At 46.7% G+C, this 17,995-nt stretch overlaps 1 protein-coding gene across 1 annotated transcript in view; it reads right to left on the bottom strand.

The window, feature by feature from the left end:
- The window catches only part of CC2D1B (coiled-coil and C2 domain containing 1B), a 654,195-nt gene extending 636,835 nt beyond the window's left edge, over window positions 1-17,360 (bottom strand). Inside the window, exons 1-2 of the mRNA XM_085602619.1 lie at window positions 17,184-17,360; window positions 16,324-16,448 (exon numbers count right to left, since the gene is read on the bottom strand). Coding sequence (XP_085458745.1) covers window positions 16,324-16,395 — 72 coding nt within the window. The 5' untranslated portion in view covers window positions 16,396-16,448; window positions 17,184-17,360. The remainder of the gene's footprint in view (window positions 1-16,323; window positions 16,449-17,183) is intronic.
- Window positions 17,361-17,995: the final 635 nt, after the last annotated feature.

Below are 17,995 nucleotides of genomic sequence, written 5' to 3'. Positions count from 1 at the left end.
AGAGTGAACCAAGAAAAAAGAAAACAAGCATTTACAATGCAATGGTCTCGGCATTGGTAAAGTTAGAGCTATTGGCATTGCTCATGACATTATTTTTGTTTATGTTTTTGTGTTTAAAACATTTAAAGAAACGGCATTGTCATGAGCAATGCCAATAGCTCTAACTTTACCAATGCCGAGACCATTGCATTGTAAATAGCTCTGTACATTTAGGTGTTGCTCCCATAGATGATAGGTAGAGGTGCATATTAGATTAACAATTTTGGCAAGGTTTTTAAAGAAGGATGTGGTGCGTTAAGGTGCGTGTTATATAACACTTCGTGCATTAAATGAGGTTGTGGCTGTAACAGTAAGGTGCGCCGGTGAGAGTGGGGTAGTTTAGTGAAGTATTGTGGAGTTTTCTGTCAGTCTCTTATCCAGCAGGCCTTCTCCTCCTCCACCCCTAACGGACAGACAGAGTGAAGGAATGTGGCATTTACAAGATGTAGAGTTGGCAGCATGGCAAGGTCATCGTGGTCGATCCAAGTTTCAGTTTTGGCAGTGAAGGTAAGTTTTAGAGGGGTCAGTATTAAAAAGGTTTTTATTACAGAACCATCTAGCATTCCATAGGCTGAGCAAAATGGCGCTGGAATTGGCAGCGAGGCTGTAAGCATAAAGTACAGGCTCTCAGTTCACAAAGGTGGTGTGGGGCAAACTTCTCACACGATGGCCACATACATGGTGTAGGTCACAAATCACAGGTGGTGCAGGGAACCAATCGGTCAGTTCTTTAGAGGAGTGCAAGGCAAAATTAGAGGGGTTTGGGGCACCAATCTCTCGAATGCGTGAAGGCCACATGGTTAAGACGATATCAAGTGGGGTGCATTCCAACGATCAACTGGGATACATGAGGGGTATAGGTTACTGGCAACATTCATAAAAGAGGACAGGCTCATATCACCAATCACTCAGATTCCTGGGATCGATTTATGAATGAATGCGTTTTGAATTATGTGAAACACAAATATATTTTCCGGATTAGAAGCGTTCCAAGCAATGAGTACCTTCTGTAATGACTGGTGAAAATAAAATTTTCGGTATTGGATGTTCAAAGATCGGATGAAATACACCTCAATTTACAAGGCAATGTTCATGAAATACAAGCAGAGAAGACGCTCAGTGTCATAGTACTGAGGCACACAAACCTTAAACATGGCATTCAAATTGACACAAAGCTGAGCTGAGCGTGGCCCTCTATGAAGCACTGCTAGTATCGGTGAACCACGTACACCGGTTTCATAAACCAGCAGACGTTGCTGCAGGAGATTAGGGCCCAGGCAATCTTCATGTAACCGGAAACCATCGGCGCACTTCGAGATAACAATTTCAAGCGGTGCTGCGGTGCCATGCGAGCCATGAATGGAGCCGGGCTGGTGCGCAGCGGTGACATAAGTGGCGGCCACACAAACCCCATCTCTCAAAGAGCATGGTGAATAAGGCCATCGTTTCTTCCTGTGTAATTAATGGAAGCATGCTAACAAAGCACCATTGTGCTGAGGTGACAAGTGACAGAGGAGCGGCCATCCCTGGCCGGGTCAGATAAACCGCGGGAGGCATGCCTTTCAGACACAGCATCGCGCCTTTAACAAGGGGGAAAGGCGTCCAAAGCACGGTGCGGATCCCGATAGCAAAACAAGGAGATCAGGTGAGGGAGCAACGCCGGGACACCACCGCCTTTCTCCGAGGCAGAGAAGAACTGCCTCGGAGAAACGCAGCCTCGGTTTCGGATTCGGGGGCGTGTTTCTTTTTCTCTCCTCTTGCCATTGGCTGGAGGAGAGAAAAACACGCCCTGCGAAAAGCAACGAAAAAACACGCCCCCCGATCCGAAAAGGACGGGGCTTCAACGGAGTGACTGGACCTCTTCTCCAGTGGCTGGCCAGCATTTAAGAGGCCAGCCAATGGAGAACAGGAGAGAAGAGGGGCGGGTGCAAGCCCCTCTTCTCAAAGTCACTCAAAGTCATTAAATCTCGGAGCGAGACTGCGCAAGCGCAGCCTTCGCAGCCGAGACCTAATGAAGAGGTAGGCAAACAGAAGATGAGTGAGTGGAAACAGTGACAACACCGCAAAAACAGGAGGAAACAGTTTACCATTAATTTTGAAAAATAACATTTTGACTGTGGTTTTCTGGTGCTTTCCACAGCACAGAGGCCTCGTGTGCACGTGTGCAAATCGTCGTGAAGTCCGTGTGCACTTCAACACCTGGGCATGCTCAGATCTGCCTCTGTGTCCACCCCCCCCCCCCAATCCCCTGTCTCCTGGCTGCGGTATCTCTTGTGCAAATACCTTTGCAGGGTGTTTAGCGGATGGCACCGTGTGGTGTCTCCTCACACCACGAGTATATGTTCAGAAAAGGACATCTGGCGTCCTGCCTAAAATATGCAAATCAGAAAAAATCTAGCGCTCCTCCGCCCTCCGCCCAGAATAGGCCGGAATCCGGCTAGATTTCAAGAAGTTGCACTCTCATGTAAACAGAATACGTGATTTAAAAACACTAGCTGAAATAACCATGTTGCATTCGTATGATTTGCGTTCTGTGTAAACCGTGCTAAGGAGCACGTCATAAAAGGAAAACTGACTTCACAAATGTATACAATGGTTTTGTATTGTTCTTAAAACGTGTGCCTAGCAGTTTTGGGACTTTAATTATTAAAAAAAAATCCTCACAAAACTATTTGAAATTTAGTCAATTATCAAAATATGCCCTTTAATATTAGCCTAAAAAAATCATATTTTATATGATGTAATCGTTTGGTGACTGGTGGTAGGTAATACTGAACGTATTAAAATGCTAACGTGTTCATTGTCTACTTACAAACTTAAGCCGTAAATATATCACCCGTCAGCACGTTACCCAAGGGCGCGCGCGGCGCTGTGGACTTCTAGGCACACCCAGCAGGCCTTAACGCGACCTTGGACTCCCCCGAGAGATCACAGACTCTTTTCACCGGTCTCGAGGCTCGGAGGACCCGCAGGGCCGGGTCCAGCACTCACTTCTGATGGCACCGCTTTTACAGCGCTTGCAACGGTCAGAAATACTACAAAGCGCTACATGAAAGGGACAATAATTATTATTGTATTATTACCATTATGATTACAATGAATAATACAGTTCTAATAATAATAATAAGAGCACCCGTCCTTCCTTGTTCCACCCTGGAAACGTCATGCTGTTTTATAGACATTTTGAGGTCACCTATACGTAGGGTGACCAGACCTCCCGGATTCGCCCGGACAGTCCCGGTGTTCCACCTGCAGTCCCGGCAGATTTCGGCAAGTTTAGCTCTTGTCCCGGTTTTTAGAGGGGGTCGACTGAAAACAGTAAGAGGCACATTTGGGGGTTTTCTCAGGCTGAGCTAGTTAGCTGCTGTTATAAGTCAGCAATTTGATTAATAGGTGTGATGTTGGTTGTAGAAATTACATTTTATTTATTTTCTTAATGCATCGTTTGTTATCCTATGTTGATGAGAGCTGTCATTCTGCGCCATTCCGTGGATGAAAAATTGGAGCCCTTCTTCTATGTTTCCGAAATGTCCCGGTTTTTTGTTCTCAAGATCTAGTCACCCTACCTATACGTGAGTCAAGTGCGGTACAGCCAAGCGTCGAGGTGCAGTGAGTGTTTTTTCGCCCTAGCCGGCCTCCGTCATACCACTGACGTCACCAAGGCCGAATGGCTGGCCCACGACGCCCCCCGTGCGGTGGGCGACGCAGCCAGCGGGTGACTCCTGGGTGGGTGCTGTCCCTACGCGCGGGTGCATTAGATAGAGGGGTCCCTGTGTGTCCAGATCAGGTGTCCACTGCATCCACCCCACCCATTCCCAGTGGCGGCGCCTTTCTGGGTAGGGTGCAGAAGGAAAATGAGGGTGCACGCCGCCTCAAGCGCCTTGAGGCTTCCTGCGCCTAACAGCTGTGTATAAAAGTATATTTAACCCAAAACAGAGCTGCAGCCCTGGTTCCTGTGGTGCCAAAGCGCCACGCACGACAGGGGGCAGACGGGCCTTTCATTCTTGTACACACAAGCCCACCCAAGCCCCCTACGCGCACAGCACAGCCTTATCAGCCGGGCCAGAACGAGGGAAACCCTTGGGCGAGATATGAAAAGCGCCCATTGTTCTTCGAGGCGCACTTAGGGTCCCTGCGCGCCCCACGTGCGCTCCGGGCCGGGGATTACTCGGCGCTCGCTGTGTTTTTCCAGCAAGTTTATGCAGAATACATTAGAGTTCCAGGGCAGGATATGTAAATATTTAGACGTTTTCCAATTCTAGGGGAGGGAGGGTCTTTGCAGCGGCGAGGCTGCCAAGGGCACTGGACGCCAGAGCAGAGCGCAGGGCATGAGCCAGGGAGGCGTGCGCTGCGCTGTGATGGAGCGCCCCCTGGGGGTGAGCTGGGGTTACAGAGAACACCCACGGGCCGGCACTGTTTCAAGCTGCGGCACAGACACTTCTGACTTCACTCTCAGCACATTTCTTCATTTTGTACCGATTTTAGACATTTTAGAAATAAACCATAAATTCTGTGTCTGCCTAAATTTCCGGGTCGAGGGAAGGCGTGTTGAAATATCAGAGGAGAACGAGGAAGTACAGGGGCTAATGACGTGCAGAGACGTCTATTACCAGAGGCTAGCAACCCTACAAGCTAGCCAGGAACCCTACAAGCTAGCCTGAGGTACTACCTGAATTTAACAGCAGGCCAACACACAGCACTGCGCCGGGACACCACCGCCTTTCTCCGAGGCAGAGAAGAACTGCCTCGGAGAAACGCAGCCTCGGTTTCGGATTCGGGGGCGTGTTTCTTTTTCTCTCCTCTTGCCATTGGCTGGAGGAGAGAAAAACACGCCCTGCGAAAAGCAACGAAAAAACACGCCCCCCGATCCGAAAAGGACGGGGCTTCAACGGAGTGACTGGACCTCTTCTCCAGTGGCTGGCCAGCATTTAAGAGGCCAGCCAATGGAGAACAGGAGAGAAGAGGGGCGGGTGCAAGCCCCTCTTCTCAAAGTCACTCAAAGTCATTAAATCTCGGAGCGAGACTGCGCAAGCGCAGCCTTCGCAGCCGAGACCTAAAAAAGAAAAGAAAAAAATATCCACTAGAAATCAAAAATATGAGCAAAAAAATAAAGTTACCTTAAGCCAATAGCGTTGACCAGGTGAACAGCCTAAAGCCGGCGAACAATACAACCCGGCTAGGAGCCTAACATGCACAGTTCAATAGAAAAAATTGGAGCGAAAAACAAAATCACATGGAAGTCGAGTATTCTGCGAAAGAAAACAAGAGACAACCATTGGGAGCCCAAGCGACAAGAATTGAAAAAAACAATGTCAGGAGTTAAAGTGCCAAGAGTATGGCAGTACTAGAATACAAGAGGCATGAGGTTGAAATACCCTTACCAGAAAGACGATAAAAAATCCAAAACAGCAGTCAGCACATAATGTCAGTCAATAATATAGTAGGCTACAGGGAAAAATATAATATGCATAAGTGAAACAGAAAACCTAAAAAGGGAGCACCCTAGTTTAGTTAACATAACGATAAGAGGACTTACCCAAGTCCTCAAAAACAATGAGTAAAGAGCGTGCCGCCAGAAAAATGTCAAAGAATAATCCACTAAGTCATGTGGTAATGTAGCCATCCAAGTAACCGAAGCTGTTTTGCAATTGTAAATGCGATCAAACAGTACCAGTATCCGTATTAGCTGCAGAGCACGAGTGTGTGTCTCCTGAATCTAGCAAGTAAAGAAACAAAACAAGGCAAGACTTAAGGGGAGATATCAACAATGGGTCTCTATATGTAGCGCAGAATAAAACCCAACTACAGAAAATATAAAGGGGGGGGTACCTCCAAGCTGTCTCAATAGTACTTACTTCATAAACGTGAAAACGCACATCCTGGCGGCACCGGTAAGCGTGTGTGTGTGTGTCACGCCAGCGCGAATCCGGAAGTGCTTAAATCGTCTGAGAGCGTGAAAACTACTAGACCGCGTAGATGGGAACAACACAACACGCCGGAAGTGTGTACTGAGGTATGTAGCCAACGTGAGTTGAAACTCAAAAAACAGCCACACGTGCAACATAACCTAAGGTGTGGCGAATATACCTGACAGTCAATTAAAATGGAATAAAAAAAGAAACAAAATAAAAGAGAGGAAAATATTCAAAAAGACCCGTAAGGATAGATCGAAAGACAATCAGAACATCAAGAATCAGAATGATGGTAACGTGCCCAGAAATGCTGCATGGTTATGATAGAGATGAGGAGCTGGAGAAAAGGGGGAAAAGACACAAATAACAGGGCAAAAGGTAATAAACCAATCAAATAACACCAATATCGAGCAGGAGAATAACACATGAGAAAAGATATTGTCTAGTACAAACAGCGTTCACAGTATGTATCCGTATAAAACACATAGTTACGTTTACGAAGGCAAAATGAGAACTGAATGACACTGTTGCTGCCATATTGGTTGAAGTCAGAGTTATCAAAACAATTCGAGCAATTCCTACATGCCACATACCAGTCATGGGTTTCACACTGGACGCTAATGGACGCTTGGAGAGTCCGACACCCAAACACCAAGATCTACTTGTTTCACTCTGTCTCCTGCAATTTACGGGTAAGACTAGACTTGTTTCTCTGCACCGCAACAATAGTCCCCAAGATTCAACACTCTGACTACCTGGGCTGGGTCCTTTTGAACCATGACGCACACATCCTAACCCTTAGGTGGAGACCCCCACACCATCCCCCGGAACCCACCTGGAAACTGCCACAAAAGTGCCCGACTGATCAGGTGTTCTGGCATGAGCAGGGAAACAGTATACAGGAATACTTTACAACAAATACAGGTACAACAGCAACCAGGCTGCTGGAATGGGACGCGTTTAAGGTGGTTGCCAGGGGGGAGTGCATACGACAAATAGTGGGAGTCAGGCGAACACTGGAACATGCGCTAGAAAAAGCAGAAACCACATTGGCAACATAATCAAAGAAGCGGATGCGAACACAGCAAACACGACCCAGGTGGTGGAGGCCAAAACGGCATAGGCAGCAACCCTACTGGATCTCCGTAGTTAAGGGCACACAGGGAGGGGGACAGATCCGGGGCGCTCCTAGCCTGGCTGGCCCAGCAAGATACAGAGGTAAAACAAATTACAGAAATAGTAGACCCAGCAGGAAACTCGATCCGTTCACAGGCAGAAATATTACAACTCTTCCACAACTATTATACGGGGTATATAGAAATCCAACACAGAACAACCAGAGAGCAATGGAACACTTCCTAGATCCCCTGAACATACTACAAATCTCAACATCAGATAAGACCTTCCTAGACACAATGATTACGTCAACAGACATAACCTAAGCAACCCAAGCCTTGGTACGCAATGTACGACGATGCATTAGAGAAGGGCGAACTCCCGGGACCACTCAGGGAGGCCATTCTAGTGTCATTTCCGAAACAGAACCGAGACCCAAAACTCCTAGCCTCATACAGACCCATAACATTATTGACAGCGGACTTTAAAATCCAGGGGAAGAAACTAGCAGACCGATGAGCACAAATTCTCCCACCACTGATCCACCCGGATCAATGCGGGTTTGTCCCAGGTAGAAACCCATCTCAGAACATAAGTAGGCTGTTCCACGTTCAGGACAAAGCGAGCATCACTTATCCAAGGGCCGCCTGCTTGATCCTGGACCTGGAGAATGCCTATGATATTTTTCATAAACAATATGATTCTACCCTATATAAATGAAAATTGTTTAATATTTTTCTGTTTTTTTAAGTGATACTAAGTAAGGTGTATTAGTGATCCATGAAATGTCACGGAAAAGCACTAAGTGTTTTTAAAATACCCCTCACATACTATGAATCCCATAGTGTCATGCTTCATCATAGGGGTCTTCCCGTCCCTCTACGGGGCAGGGCGTGCTACAACCTGCGAATACGTGGGGGCACTGTTGTGAAAAAATAGGCTTTGTGTAGTGTGGGAGTGAGAGTGGTAGGGTTAGTGAAAGTTACAAAAAATGTAAAATTCCCTGGCTAATGGAAAAACTATTTTATTCATTTCCCTGGCTGAGAACATTAAGAAAGGGGATGTGTAGGGGGTGTACCTTAATGCGATACCCCCTACTGGGTCAACATGTTTCGTAAGCAGTCCCCACTGTTTTACTCATCAGGACCTAGTGTGATCCCTACTGCACTCAAAATATGATACTTGTTTATATGGATTGTATGCCTATTTTTCAGAAACCAAACTGTAAAAATGTGCAAGTCTGGAAAAGGTTTATAAAGAGTACAATGACCCTTATAGTTTTCTATAACCGAATAGGTATCTGAAATGAAACCTGCCATTATGTTCCACAATAAACGGGCAGTAGTTCACTGGTTTTCAGAATAGAGACCTATGCTGCCAAAACAGAGAAAAATATATCACGAAATTTAGTCTAACAATGTGATTCTACAGTATGGTGATGTGTTCAAATAAACAATCAAAGGGCTGTTTACACTATGTTTTCTTATAATTTCAGATACCTATTCGGTTATAGAAAACTATAGGGGTCATTGTACCCTTGATAAACAATTTTCATTTATATAGAGTAGAATCATATTGTTTATGAAAAGTTGCACAGGAGGTAGATTCTATCTATATACCTCTATACTCCCCCCCCCCGCCTTTTTGTTATCTTTTTCTTAATGCCTATGATGCTCTCACATGGCCGTACCTTTTCACAGTTCTTCAATGGACGGGATTAGGCCCCACCCTACTAATGTACATGCGACTGTTATACATAAATCTCACTTCAAGAGTGTGCATGGGACGATATATATCAGCCCCATTCCAGGTTGAGAGGGACACAAGGCGGGGGTGTCTCCTCTCCCCTCTATTGTTTGCCCTGGCAGTGGAGCCACTAGCGATTCGACTGCACCAGGAGGGAGAGAACTGGGGTATCCCAATAGCAGGCACCACTCATAGCGTTTCGCTGTATGCAGACGACCTATTATTGTACGTATGTGGCATCACAGCAGACTTGACCCCAACATGGACAACACTTGCAGAATTCACAGAGGCATCGCTACTCAGAGTAAACTGGGATAAATCCACGATTGATCTGCTAAGTCCGGGTCTTGGCCCCCAGAACTTCAATATAGGAGGTCAGAGTGTCGCCTGGAGTGAGAGTGCCCCTCGCACATAGGAGTCCGGTTATACCACTCCACCACCGCCATATATACGAGGGAAACCATCGTAAAGCACTGGCAGGGATAAGGGCATCGGTGGGTTTTTTGGAAGACTCTTCCCCTGCCCCCAATTGGACGAGTGGCCTTGGTGAAAATGATAATAGTTCCCAGATTACTATACCACTTTACTAACCTCCCGGTCATCCCCCCGTCCCTTTTTCCGGGAACCAGACTCACTACTTAGTTCCCCTATTTGGGACACAGGCCGACATAGGGTCCCACTGACCAAATTACAATTGCCAATCGACTGTTGAGGACTGGGGGTCCATCCTTCGAGGCATATTTCTTAGCCGCACGACTACAGTGGCTCTTTCACTAGACGGCAGAGCGCTACCTAGGAGAAACCAATACCAAGACAGGGCCTATACCATTACCAGCACTCTGCCAATTGCTACTGCCCGGCACCAGACCCATGCAGACATACCCACTACAAGTGTCAATAGCCCGCACATGTATGCTGAGGATACACCGCATGTCCGCAGGAAAGCCTCTCTACTCCCCACTGCTACCTCTGATAGGACTGCCTAGAAACAAGAGATATTATACAGCCCGTATGTTGCAGGTATGGACAGATCACTCATTACTTGAGGTGGAATCCCTATTTGAGGATGGACAACTAAGCCCATTTAACCAATTAATGGAGGAATATGACCTTCCCCCAGGGTACTTTCTGCTACATAGACAAATCATCACCATTTGCCGCCCACTTTGGGACCTCACCGAAGGGGAACTCACAACACATCCAGTACTACACACAATCCTCCACAGGGGTGCGGGCAGACACTTAGTCACTTGGCTCTACAAAGCCATACGAGAACTCACAGTCAAACCGATAGACTCACTGAGACAGACATGGGAAGAGGAACTAGGACGGCCATTACACGGCAAAGAGTGGGAACACGAAATAGAGTACCCCAAGATAGTACCCCGAAATGCTTGCTTTAAAAACATACAATTCTACATCCTACAAAGGGCATATTTAACAGCAGCACGGCTCCAACGATATTTCCCGGACAAGCAGTTCCTATGTCCCCACTGCCAGGCCCCTGATGCAGATTTCTAGCATATGTTCTGGAGTAGTTCTACAATACAACCATACTGGAGCTCCAAGCACGAGGCATTACGGGAAACCACAGGTCTACCAGACATTATCACATGGGAAGCTAGCGCATTGGGAACATTCCGGCGGCGAAAATCACACAAAGTGCAGACACGCTTCGTGTCCCTGGCAATGCTGCTGCCTGTCAAGAATTCCTGTCATGCGAGGGGAGGAAAACGGTAACCAGCGAAAACGGACTACATCTCCCAGGATGCTTAGCGGTTGAGAGGTTATGTAAACAGGAGAGCTGTTACACAACTCAAGGAAAACACGCCCTTATGTAAACAGGAGAGCTGTTACATAACTCAAGGAAAACACGCCCTTATGTAAACAGGAGAGCTGTTACATAACTCAAGGAAAACACGCCCTTATGTAAACAGGAGAGCTGTTACATAACTCAAGGAAAACACGCCCTATAAAGGGAGGAACCGGGAGGTACAACGCTGTCGGATATTGTGTTCACACCGACGTACCTGCTTAGTGAAGAGCAGTGTTCCGGAGTGGTGCTCCAGTAAGGCAAGAACGGAGGTAGGTCGAGTCGTTACTCCCTGGGCCGTGTCTTGCCCCATCGTCACCTGTGAAGGACCCGGAAGCTCTACCGGATAACCATTGAGCTTCGCTTTTTGACTCGGCTGAGTCAAAGCGCAGTGGCGCTTTTGCTGGTTGGAGTCGTAACTCCCAGCCCGACCAGAGATACAGGGACTGCCAGCTGTAACGCACACCAGGAGGTGTTTGCCGCGTTACAGACTCGGAAGTCCACAGGATCGATTGAGCAGCTGCTCTTGGTTCAGTCTTCTTTGCTTGTGATTGGGGTATCGGTGACGCATCACCAGGAGGTGACTCCGCGTCCCGGTGCAGTCTGAGGAAGAGGTTGAGCGGCTGCTCCCTTCAGGTAGAGACCCCGGCTGGGTGTTTCCCGGACTCCTCGATTCTCCCCAACACTCTTCGTGCCCCTCACAGCCTACCGATTGGCATTGTCGGCCATTTCATTTCTGCCCTCTGTTGGCATACGCCGGGATCGGCGTATATGCAGAGGACGGTTAGGACCATCCGTGCTGTGGGCTGGTAACGTACTTAGCCTGGAGGATTACAGTGACTATAACCTTTGTTTATTCCTTGTATTATTTTTGCCTTCATTAAAATAACTAAACCTTCACAAGTGGTTGCGTTCTCATTATCGTGTCTGTTAAACGATCCTGAGACGTTCAGGGCGTTACACTGCCTAAGAGAGGAATAGCCATGCAGTGGCGTGCCCCTACAGGACCCCCTATGGAAGCCTGGATGGGAGCAGTAAATAAATGAGAAGCAGCAGAATAGGAAGCGATTAGAAAAGAAGAAGTGAGAGGGACACGCAAGCACCACATAACCATGGAATGGGCTCTACTACACCAATTCAGACAGCATGCGACAAAGCACCCACTGCACCCCAGACCCCAACGTTTCAAACGACCCGAAACACACATCAAAGGCCCCAACCAGCCACACACTCGTAACACCCCATAACAGTCTATACAAACACCAGGAATCCAGATAGGCCCGTAGAAACTGTCACAGCCCCCCACACATACCTAAACGCATATCACCGACGGCATAACGAACCGCAAGTAAAATGCTCCCACCTGAACGCAACCCAAAGCCCCCCACAGGCAACCGCAGATAGACCCAAAGTTAACAGTTAAGAAACCACACCGGTCGTTATTAGACCGGAGCTTATAGGAAGGACGTACATCTCAAAATGCAATAGAGCATACAATAACGCAAATAGACGCGCCCACAAGTTCAGGCTTCGCACTAGGCACATACTGCCCTAACGGCATTATCGCACACTTAAACAGCTTGTGAAGAAATGTATCAAATGTATGAAACAAACGATGCAAATATATAAATGTAAGATGTGTAGAACGATATAAAATGTCAATAAAAACATTTTTTTTTTTTTATGTAGGCACTGGATGAGGGTAGGGTGGGTGACAGTATAAAATGATTAAGAGAGGCCCAGGTGGATGAGGTCAGGTCCACTGTATCTCCTCTGTCCAGAGACATGCAGATGTCATCAGTAGCAGTGATGAGGGCAGTTTCCGTGCTGTGATTGGGTGTGAAACCAGACTGAGTGGTATCAAGGAGTTGGTGGTCGTTGAGGTATTCGGTGAGGCATGAGCTGATGATTTTTTCAAGACTTTGGGCTGGAAATGGTAACAGAAAGTTTGGTATGTAGTCGGCGAGCGCTTAAGGGTCAATGGAGGGGTTCTTCAACAATGTGGGAGGACAGTTCACTCACCCTTTTCATTTGTTCATTTACTCTCAATCATTTGCCCTCACTTTCATTCATTCACACATATTCATTCACACTCACTCACTTGCACTCTATCTTCTCTCATTCATTTTCACTTCAGCACACTTTCACTCATCTTCACTCATTGTGATTCATTCTCACACACTCATTCTAAAAGTTACACTCTCTGTGACTCCTACTCCCGTAGTTACAATCACTCACTGCCTCTCAACCTCACACGTTCATTCTCACTCACTTTTACTCTCAGACATGCATTCATTTTCACTGATTCATTCATGCCTACTCGTACTATGTCACCCACTCCTAATTTCACTCATACACACATACTTCACACTAATAAGCTCTCCAACATGTACACACGCTCTCACCCACACATTTCAAATCATTTGTTTTCAATTACCACACTGTCTGTGCATGTCCTTTTTCAGCTACTGATGCTCCATTGACCCTCGGGCAGGCACATTTCTCCTTTCCACAGCACTCAAGGGGAGAGGAGTTGGCCTAACGGCTAGGGCGCTCGACCTCGAACCTGGGGAACTGGGTTCGAGTCTCAGTAATGACGCTGAACATCCTGTGATTCTGGACAAATCACTTAATCTCCTCGTGCCTAACAAAAAATGAATGTGTGTCCTCATGTAACGTAACTGCTGCTATGGATTCGGGTCAAGTTCGCGCTATATAAAACTCTGCAAAAAAAAAAAAAGGGTAAAACAGAAGTCTGGGGCCTGTGCCGTTACAGGTACCAGCTTTCAGCCTCTTGCTTTTTCACCCCACCCTTTCCCAACTCTATAACAAGCCTGGAAAGGGTGATGTTGATTAGCATGTAGCCCAGGCACTGCAGAACTAAGTGCCTGGACCTCTCTTTACCAGCTACACTCTCCTTGTTTCTTGACCTGTTTTAATACACCAAAAGTGAGTAACATCATATTACTCACTATTGCTATAACTTTAAAAAGTGCCGATCCTCTGTTCCGGGTGTAGCATGAGGCAGTGACATCTATGAGAAGGCTGGCACAAGAGCATTGAAGTTTTCCCATGGGTGGCAAAGTTCCATCACTGGCCTCCAAGATCCGCCAGACCTCTCTGCCTCTCAAATTATGACGTGCTAGAGAGTCACTACTAAATATACCCAAGGGTGATTTAGACATAAGCCCTACACTGCCCAGGGCTACACGTCAATTAGCCTGTCACCCAACATTTTTCCAACTCGCCAATCAGACTGTAGCTCCACAATTTCCCAACTCAATGCAGGGTGGGGTAAAAAAAGAAAGAGGCTGAAATCTGGAATCTGTGAGTGTGCAGACTTAAAGTTCCAGTTTCTTGGGTCAGTGCTGCTTGAGGATGTATAGTGCTATGTCCCTGTCCATAATATCAGTAGAGCACTTGGAGCTGATTTGCTTAGAAAGGAAGTTAAGTACAAAAAATATTTTATGTTGTGTGGATGAGAGAGTGTGCATGTGTGCGTGAGAGAGTGTGCATGTGTGCGTAAGAGTGTGTATGTGAAAGTTAGTGACAAATGCAGTAAGAAAATGAGTGAGAAGAAGAGTGCAACTGAGTGAGAACGAAAGAGTGAAAGTAAGCATCAGTGGGAGTAAGAGAGGGCGCCAGGAAGGGAGGATGAGTGAGGGAGGGAGGGACTGTGACTAGGTGAGAATGGGAGTCTGCAAAATACTAGCACTATTGTAATAGAGGTCATATTTGGCATATTCGATACCCATGGGGAAAGGCCTGTGCTGACATACTGGAGGTAATTATGGGTATAACGGGCACCTGTGGCAAAATACAGACACTGGTATACTAAAGATAATTCTTGGCTTATGGAAAATGCTGGTACTGGCATACTAGAGGAAAGGAAAGTTTGGCATTATGCAGGACAACCATGACATATGGGAGAGGGCGACCATGGCAAACTGCAGGAGTTGACATACTAGAAGTAACTTTAGACACAAGGGTAACCAATGGAAAATGGACAGCATCAATGTCAAAATGCTAGCACTAGCATATTCTATGTCATTTTTGGGATATCGGGCAGCCATGACCTATGGGGTCATCCGTGCCAAAATCCTAGACCTGGCACAATAAAGATCATTTTAACATACAGGGACACTCATTTTGAAAAAAATGGGTTCTACTCCTGAGGAGCGTCAGGCTTTACTGGCTTGGTATACAATCACAGGAATTTAATCACTGCTGTTTCAGAGCCTATGGCTTTATGCCAAATTTATTTGAAAATTGTGCTTTAAAATGTACTTTTTTTTTTTAAATCATAATCTAGAAGAGGGACAAAAAATCTTGATAGTAGAAAGTTAGTGTGGGGGAAATACACAAGAGTGATTAAAACTGCCCTCACACACAGCAAGCTGTGTCATGCTTCAGCATAGGACTGCTAACACCTCCGCGCAGACCAAGGCTGGAGGTGGAGCAATAGAGAGGGGGAAGACAATACAACATAAATTGAGAAGAACGGAATCACACGTTAAAAAATGTGCAGATATAGAGGTATAAAACTGGTATCAGGGAGTCCCAATTACAATTTTAAAACTGGGTACCCTGTCCAGATTAAAAATGGATTAGTGGATGCTGGGTTGGGGAGCTTATAATGAGACACCAACCCCTCCACTCTACAATACCGTCGACATGTTTCAGCCGGCAAAATGTACTACCCCAGCTTTCATCAGGACTCTCAACAATATGACCCCTTAGGTACTGACCCTACCGCTGTAAGATCAAGGAGTAAAGGAACAGTCACCCTACTGAGACACTGCTCAGTTTAAATGTGGTAGAGCCCCTTGCTCTCCGAGAGGAACAGAGTTCATTTAAAATCTAGACTTGCACTGGCAGGGGAGCGAAGACAGCTCTCTATAGTCACACTTTCGTCAAGGGTAGCTGTGGCCAAACACACTGTGTCTCTCCTGGCGCCGCGTAGATGTTTAAAATGTACTGTTTGCCCCATTTTTTTCAAAATTTTCACAGGGAACCCTCCGAGAATAAGTCAGGCTCACTCGGTGGAATTTGGGGCAACCATTATGCCCCATCCACCCCACTTTTAAAGATTACCAGCCGTCATTACTGGCCTGAACCGGCTTTCCATGTACTGCCTTCTAACTAGGGCATTTCATCAGAACCTTCTTTGCATCAGTGGGTCATACCCCCTAGTGTGCACTTGCATGACATCTGTCTTCACTCCCCTGCTACTTGGACTACCTATACTTGATGGCTGCGTCCCCTTTGCTTCGGTATTTCCTTGACATCCATGCCCCACTGCCCCTTGGTTGATACGGTCTGGAATTAGCTGTCACCCGCCTACTTAACTTTATGTACCATACTCCGCATTTTTAGTTCTCTAGTCTGTGACAGTTTTGCACCTAATGCCACGAGTCTATTGGTGTGCACCAAGTTACATCAGTGGTACCTTCTCCATTAGTAAATGCGAAGTCTGCATTTATAGCCCTCTGCACTGAGTCAGAACTGGCTTGGTGTAAACTGCTAGCTGACAGTTGCTGTGCAATGCATTTGAGGCCCACTGCCACTTCGTCTGCAGCTACAACATCCACAATTCCCGGCTTTATATTTCTGCCCCCTTCATTAGCTGGCATCCGCGACCCCGTGCCCTTGATGTGTCAGGTTTGCATTCGTGATCCTCTTCCACATGGTCTGTACCTGCTTGGCAGCTGCAGCACCCTTGCCCTTGGCTCCCTGTGGGCTCTTCTTGATTGGTTTTCGGCCCAGCATCTCTGCTCAGGAATGGTCTTCAATGGAAACACCTGCTCTTTCAGCCCACGACCCTACACATAAATTCAAACATGTTTATCTTAGAGGGTTACAAATTTACAAAGTTACATTTCTCACCGTTTAAAACGGCATGGCGCGGTGGAGGAAACACAAGTTTGGAAACCAGATTGGAGAACTGGAGAATCTATCCACTTTACCTAATGAAGAATCGATTACACAAGTTAAGTCTAAACTTCTCAAAAGCTTAATCAACTCAAAGGAAGGCGGGATGTGTAAGACGTTCATGGTGTGAACTGCAGCATCTAGAGAAACTAGGGTTGCCCAATGTGTTTAGAAGAACGGGGTGTGCAAAGGAATAGAGGTTGGAATATAGTACAAAAGCTTCCTGTCTGACAGTCTGAAAATGTATCCGAAAGCCAATTATTGTGATTCTTTCGTTATGTTGTTTACCGTGTGTGTGTAAATAACACTTACCCTTGACCCCCGCGCAGTTGGACTAGCTTCGCAGAAAGATGTACATCCCGTAAATGGTAAATAAAGAGAATGAGGGGAGAGACACCCGATTCACAAGGTCCATGTTAAGTAGTACGGAAGCGAGAATGCACTGAGGTGGGGGAACACAAGTCTGCGGGCAGTGACGTGGGAGATGAGCTGGTTAGTGGGGGCAGTCAGTTGTAGCGCTATTCTGTCTGTGCGTAGCCCTGCGGGGGCAGAGTAGTTGGACAGAACTCCCCCCACCCCGGAACATACAGTAGGAGGACCGGAGGCAGCAGATGTGCGTACTATACCTTCTCCTGCGCGAGACCCTTGACACTACACCTCCGAGTGCGGGAGCCAACAAGAAGCAGGGAGAAAATCCAGTCAAGGCAGATAGCAACACCTGAGGACCAGCCCTACCACCCAGCCTCCACCTGTCAGACTGTTTCAGCCACGTGACCTGTCACTGCCGCGCGTATGGCGCAGGCGGAGGAGACGCTGATCGCAGCGGAGGCGGAGCCGATGAGCACACCAACGCGGAAAGCATGAGAGACGCTGCTCACGTCAGACGTAAACAATGTGGACGGAGAAGGGGTGTTAACCTATATTTTTTTTTTTAGTTTCCTGTCAATGTTTTTTCGCTTATGTGTTCTGCGCCCAAGCGGATTTATCTAAATCGCCTTCTCTCGCTTACGACTGTGTTCTAGCACTTTATTTGTACGCTATTTATCAGATGGCACTTACAACTCAAATTTTCCGATTTCTTAGAAGGGAGAAGTAGTCAGCAGAGACTAGAGCTCACCCTCGTTGCGAAAGACGCACATATTTGGTGGTCAGGTTAACGGAGAGCTGTTGTGGCGTCCGCCGGTAATCCTACCTCTTGGGGAACTTTCTTGCACTTTTGACTTGATGAGATGAGTTACTTATCTTAATGGCTGATTACTTCCATGTAATCTTCATTACTCCGAGCTGTAGGCTTCCCTTTCACAGTACTTATCCTAAACGAAGGCACCTCCCGCCACATTAGTCTTCAAACTAAGCTATCCAGGTGAAACGTATGAATAACTCCATTTGGAAAGTAGTTTTAAATTCAAAACTGAATCTGGTTAATTTCAAAGTAGCA

This window comes from Triturus cristatus, chromosome 4_2, assembly GCF_964204655.1.
Source record: "Triturus cristatus chromosome 4_2, aTriCri1.1, whole genome shotgun sequence".
Lineage (NCBI taxonomy): Eukaryota > Metazoa > Chordata > Amphibia > Caudata > Salamandridae > Triturus > Triturus cristatus.
Note: the sequence above shows the minus strand (reverse complement) of the source record. Positions and strands in the feature narration are given on the sequence as shown.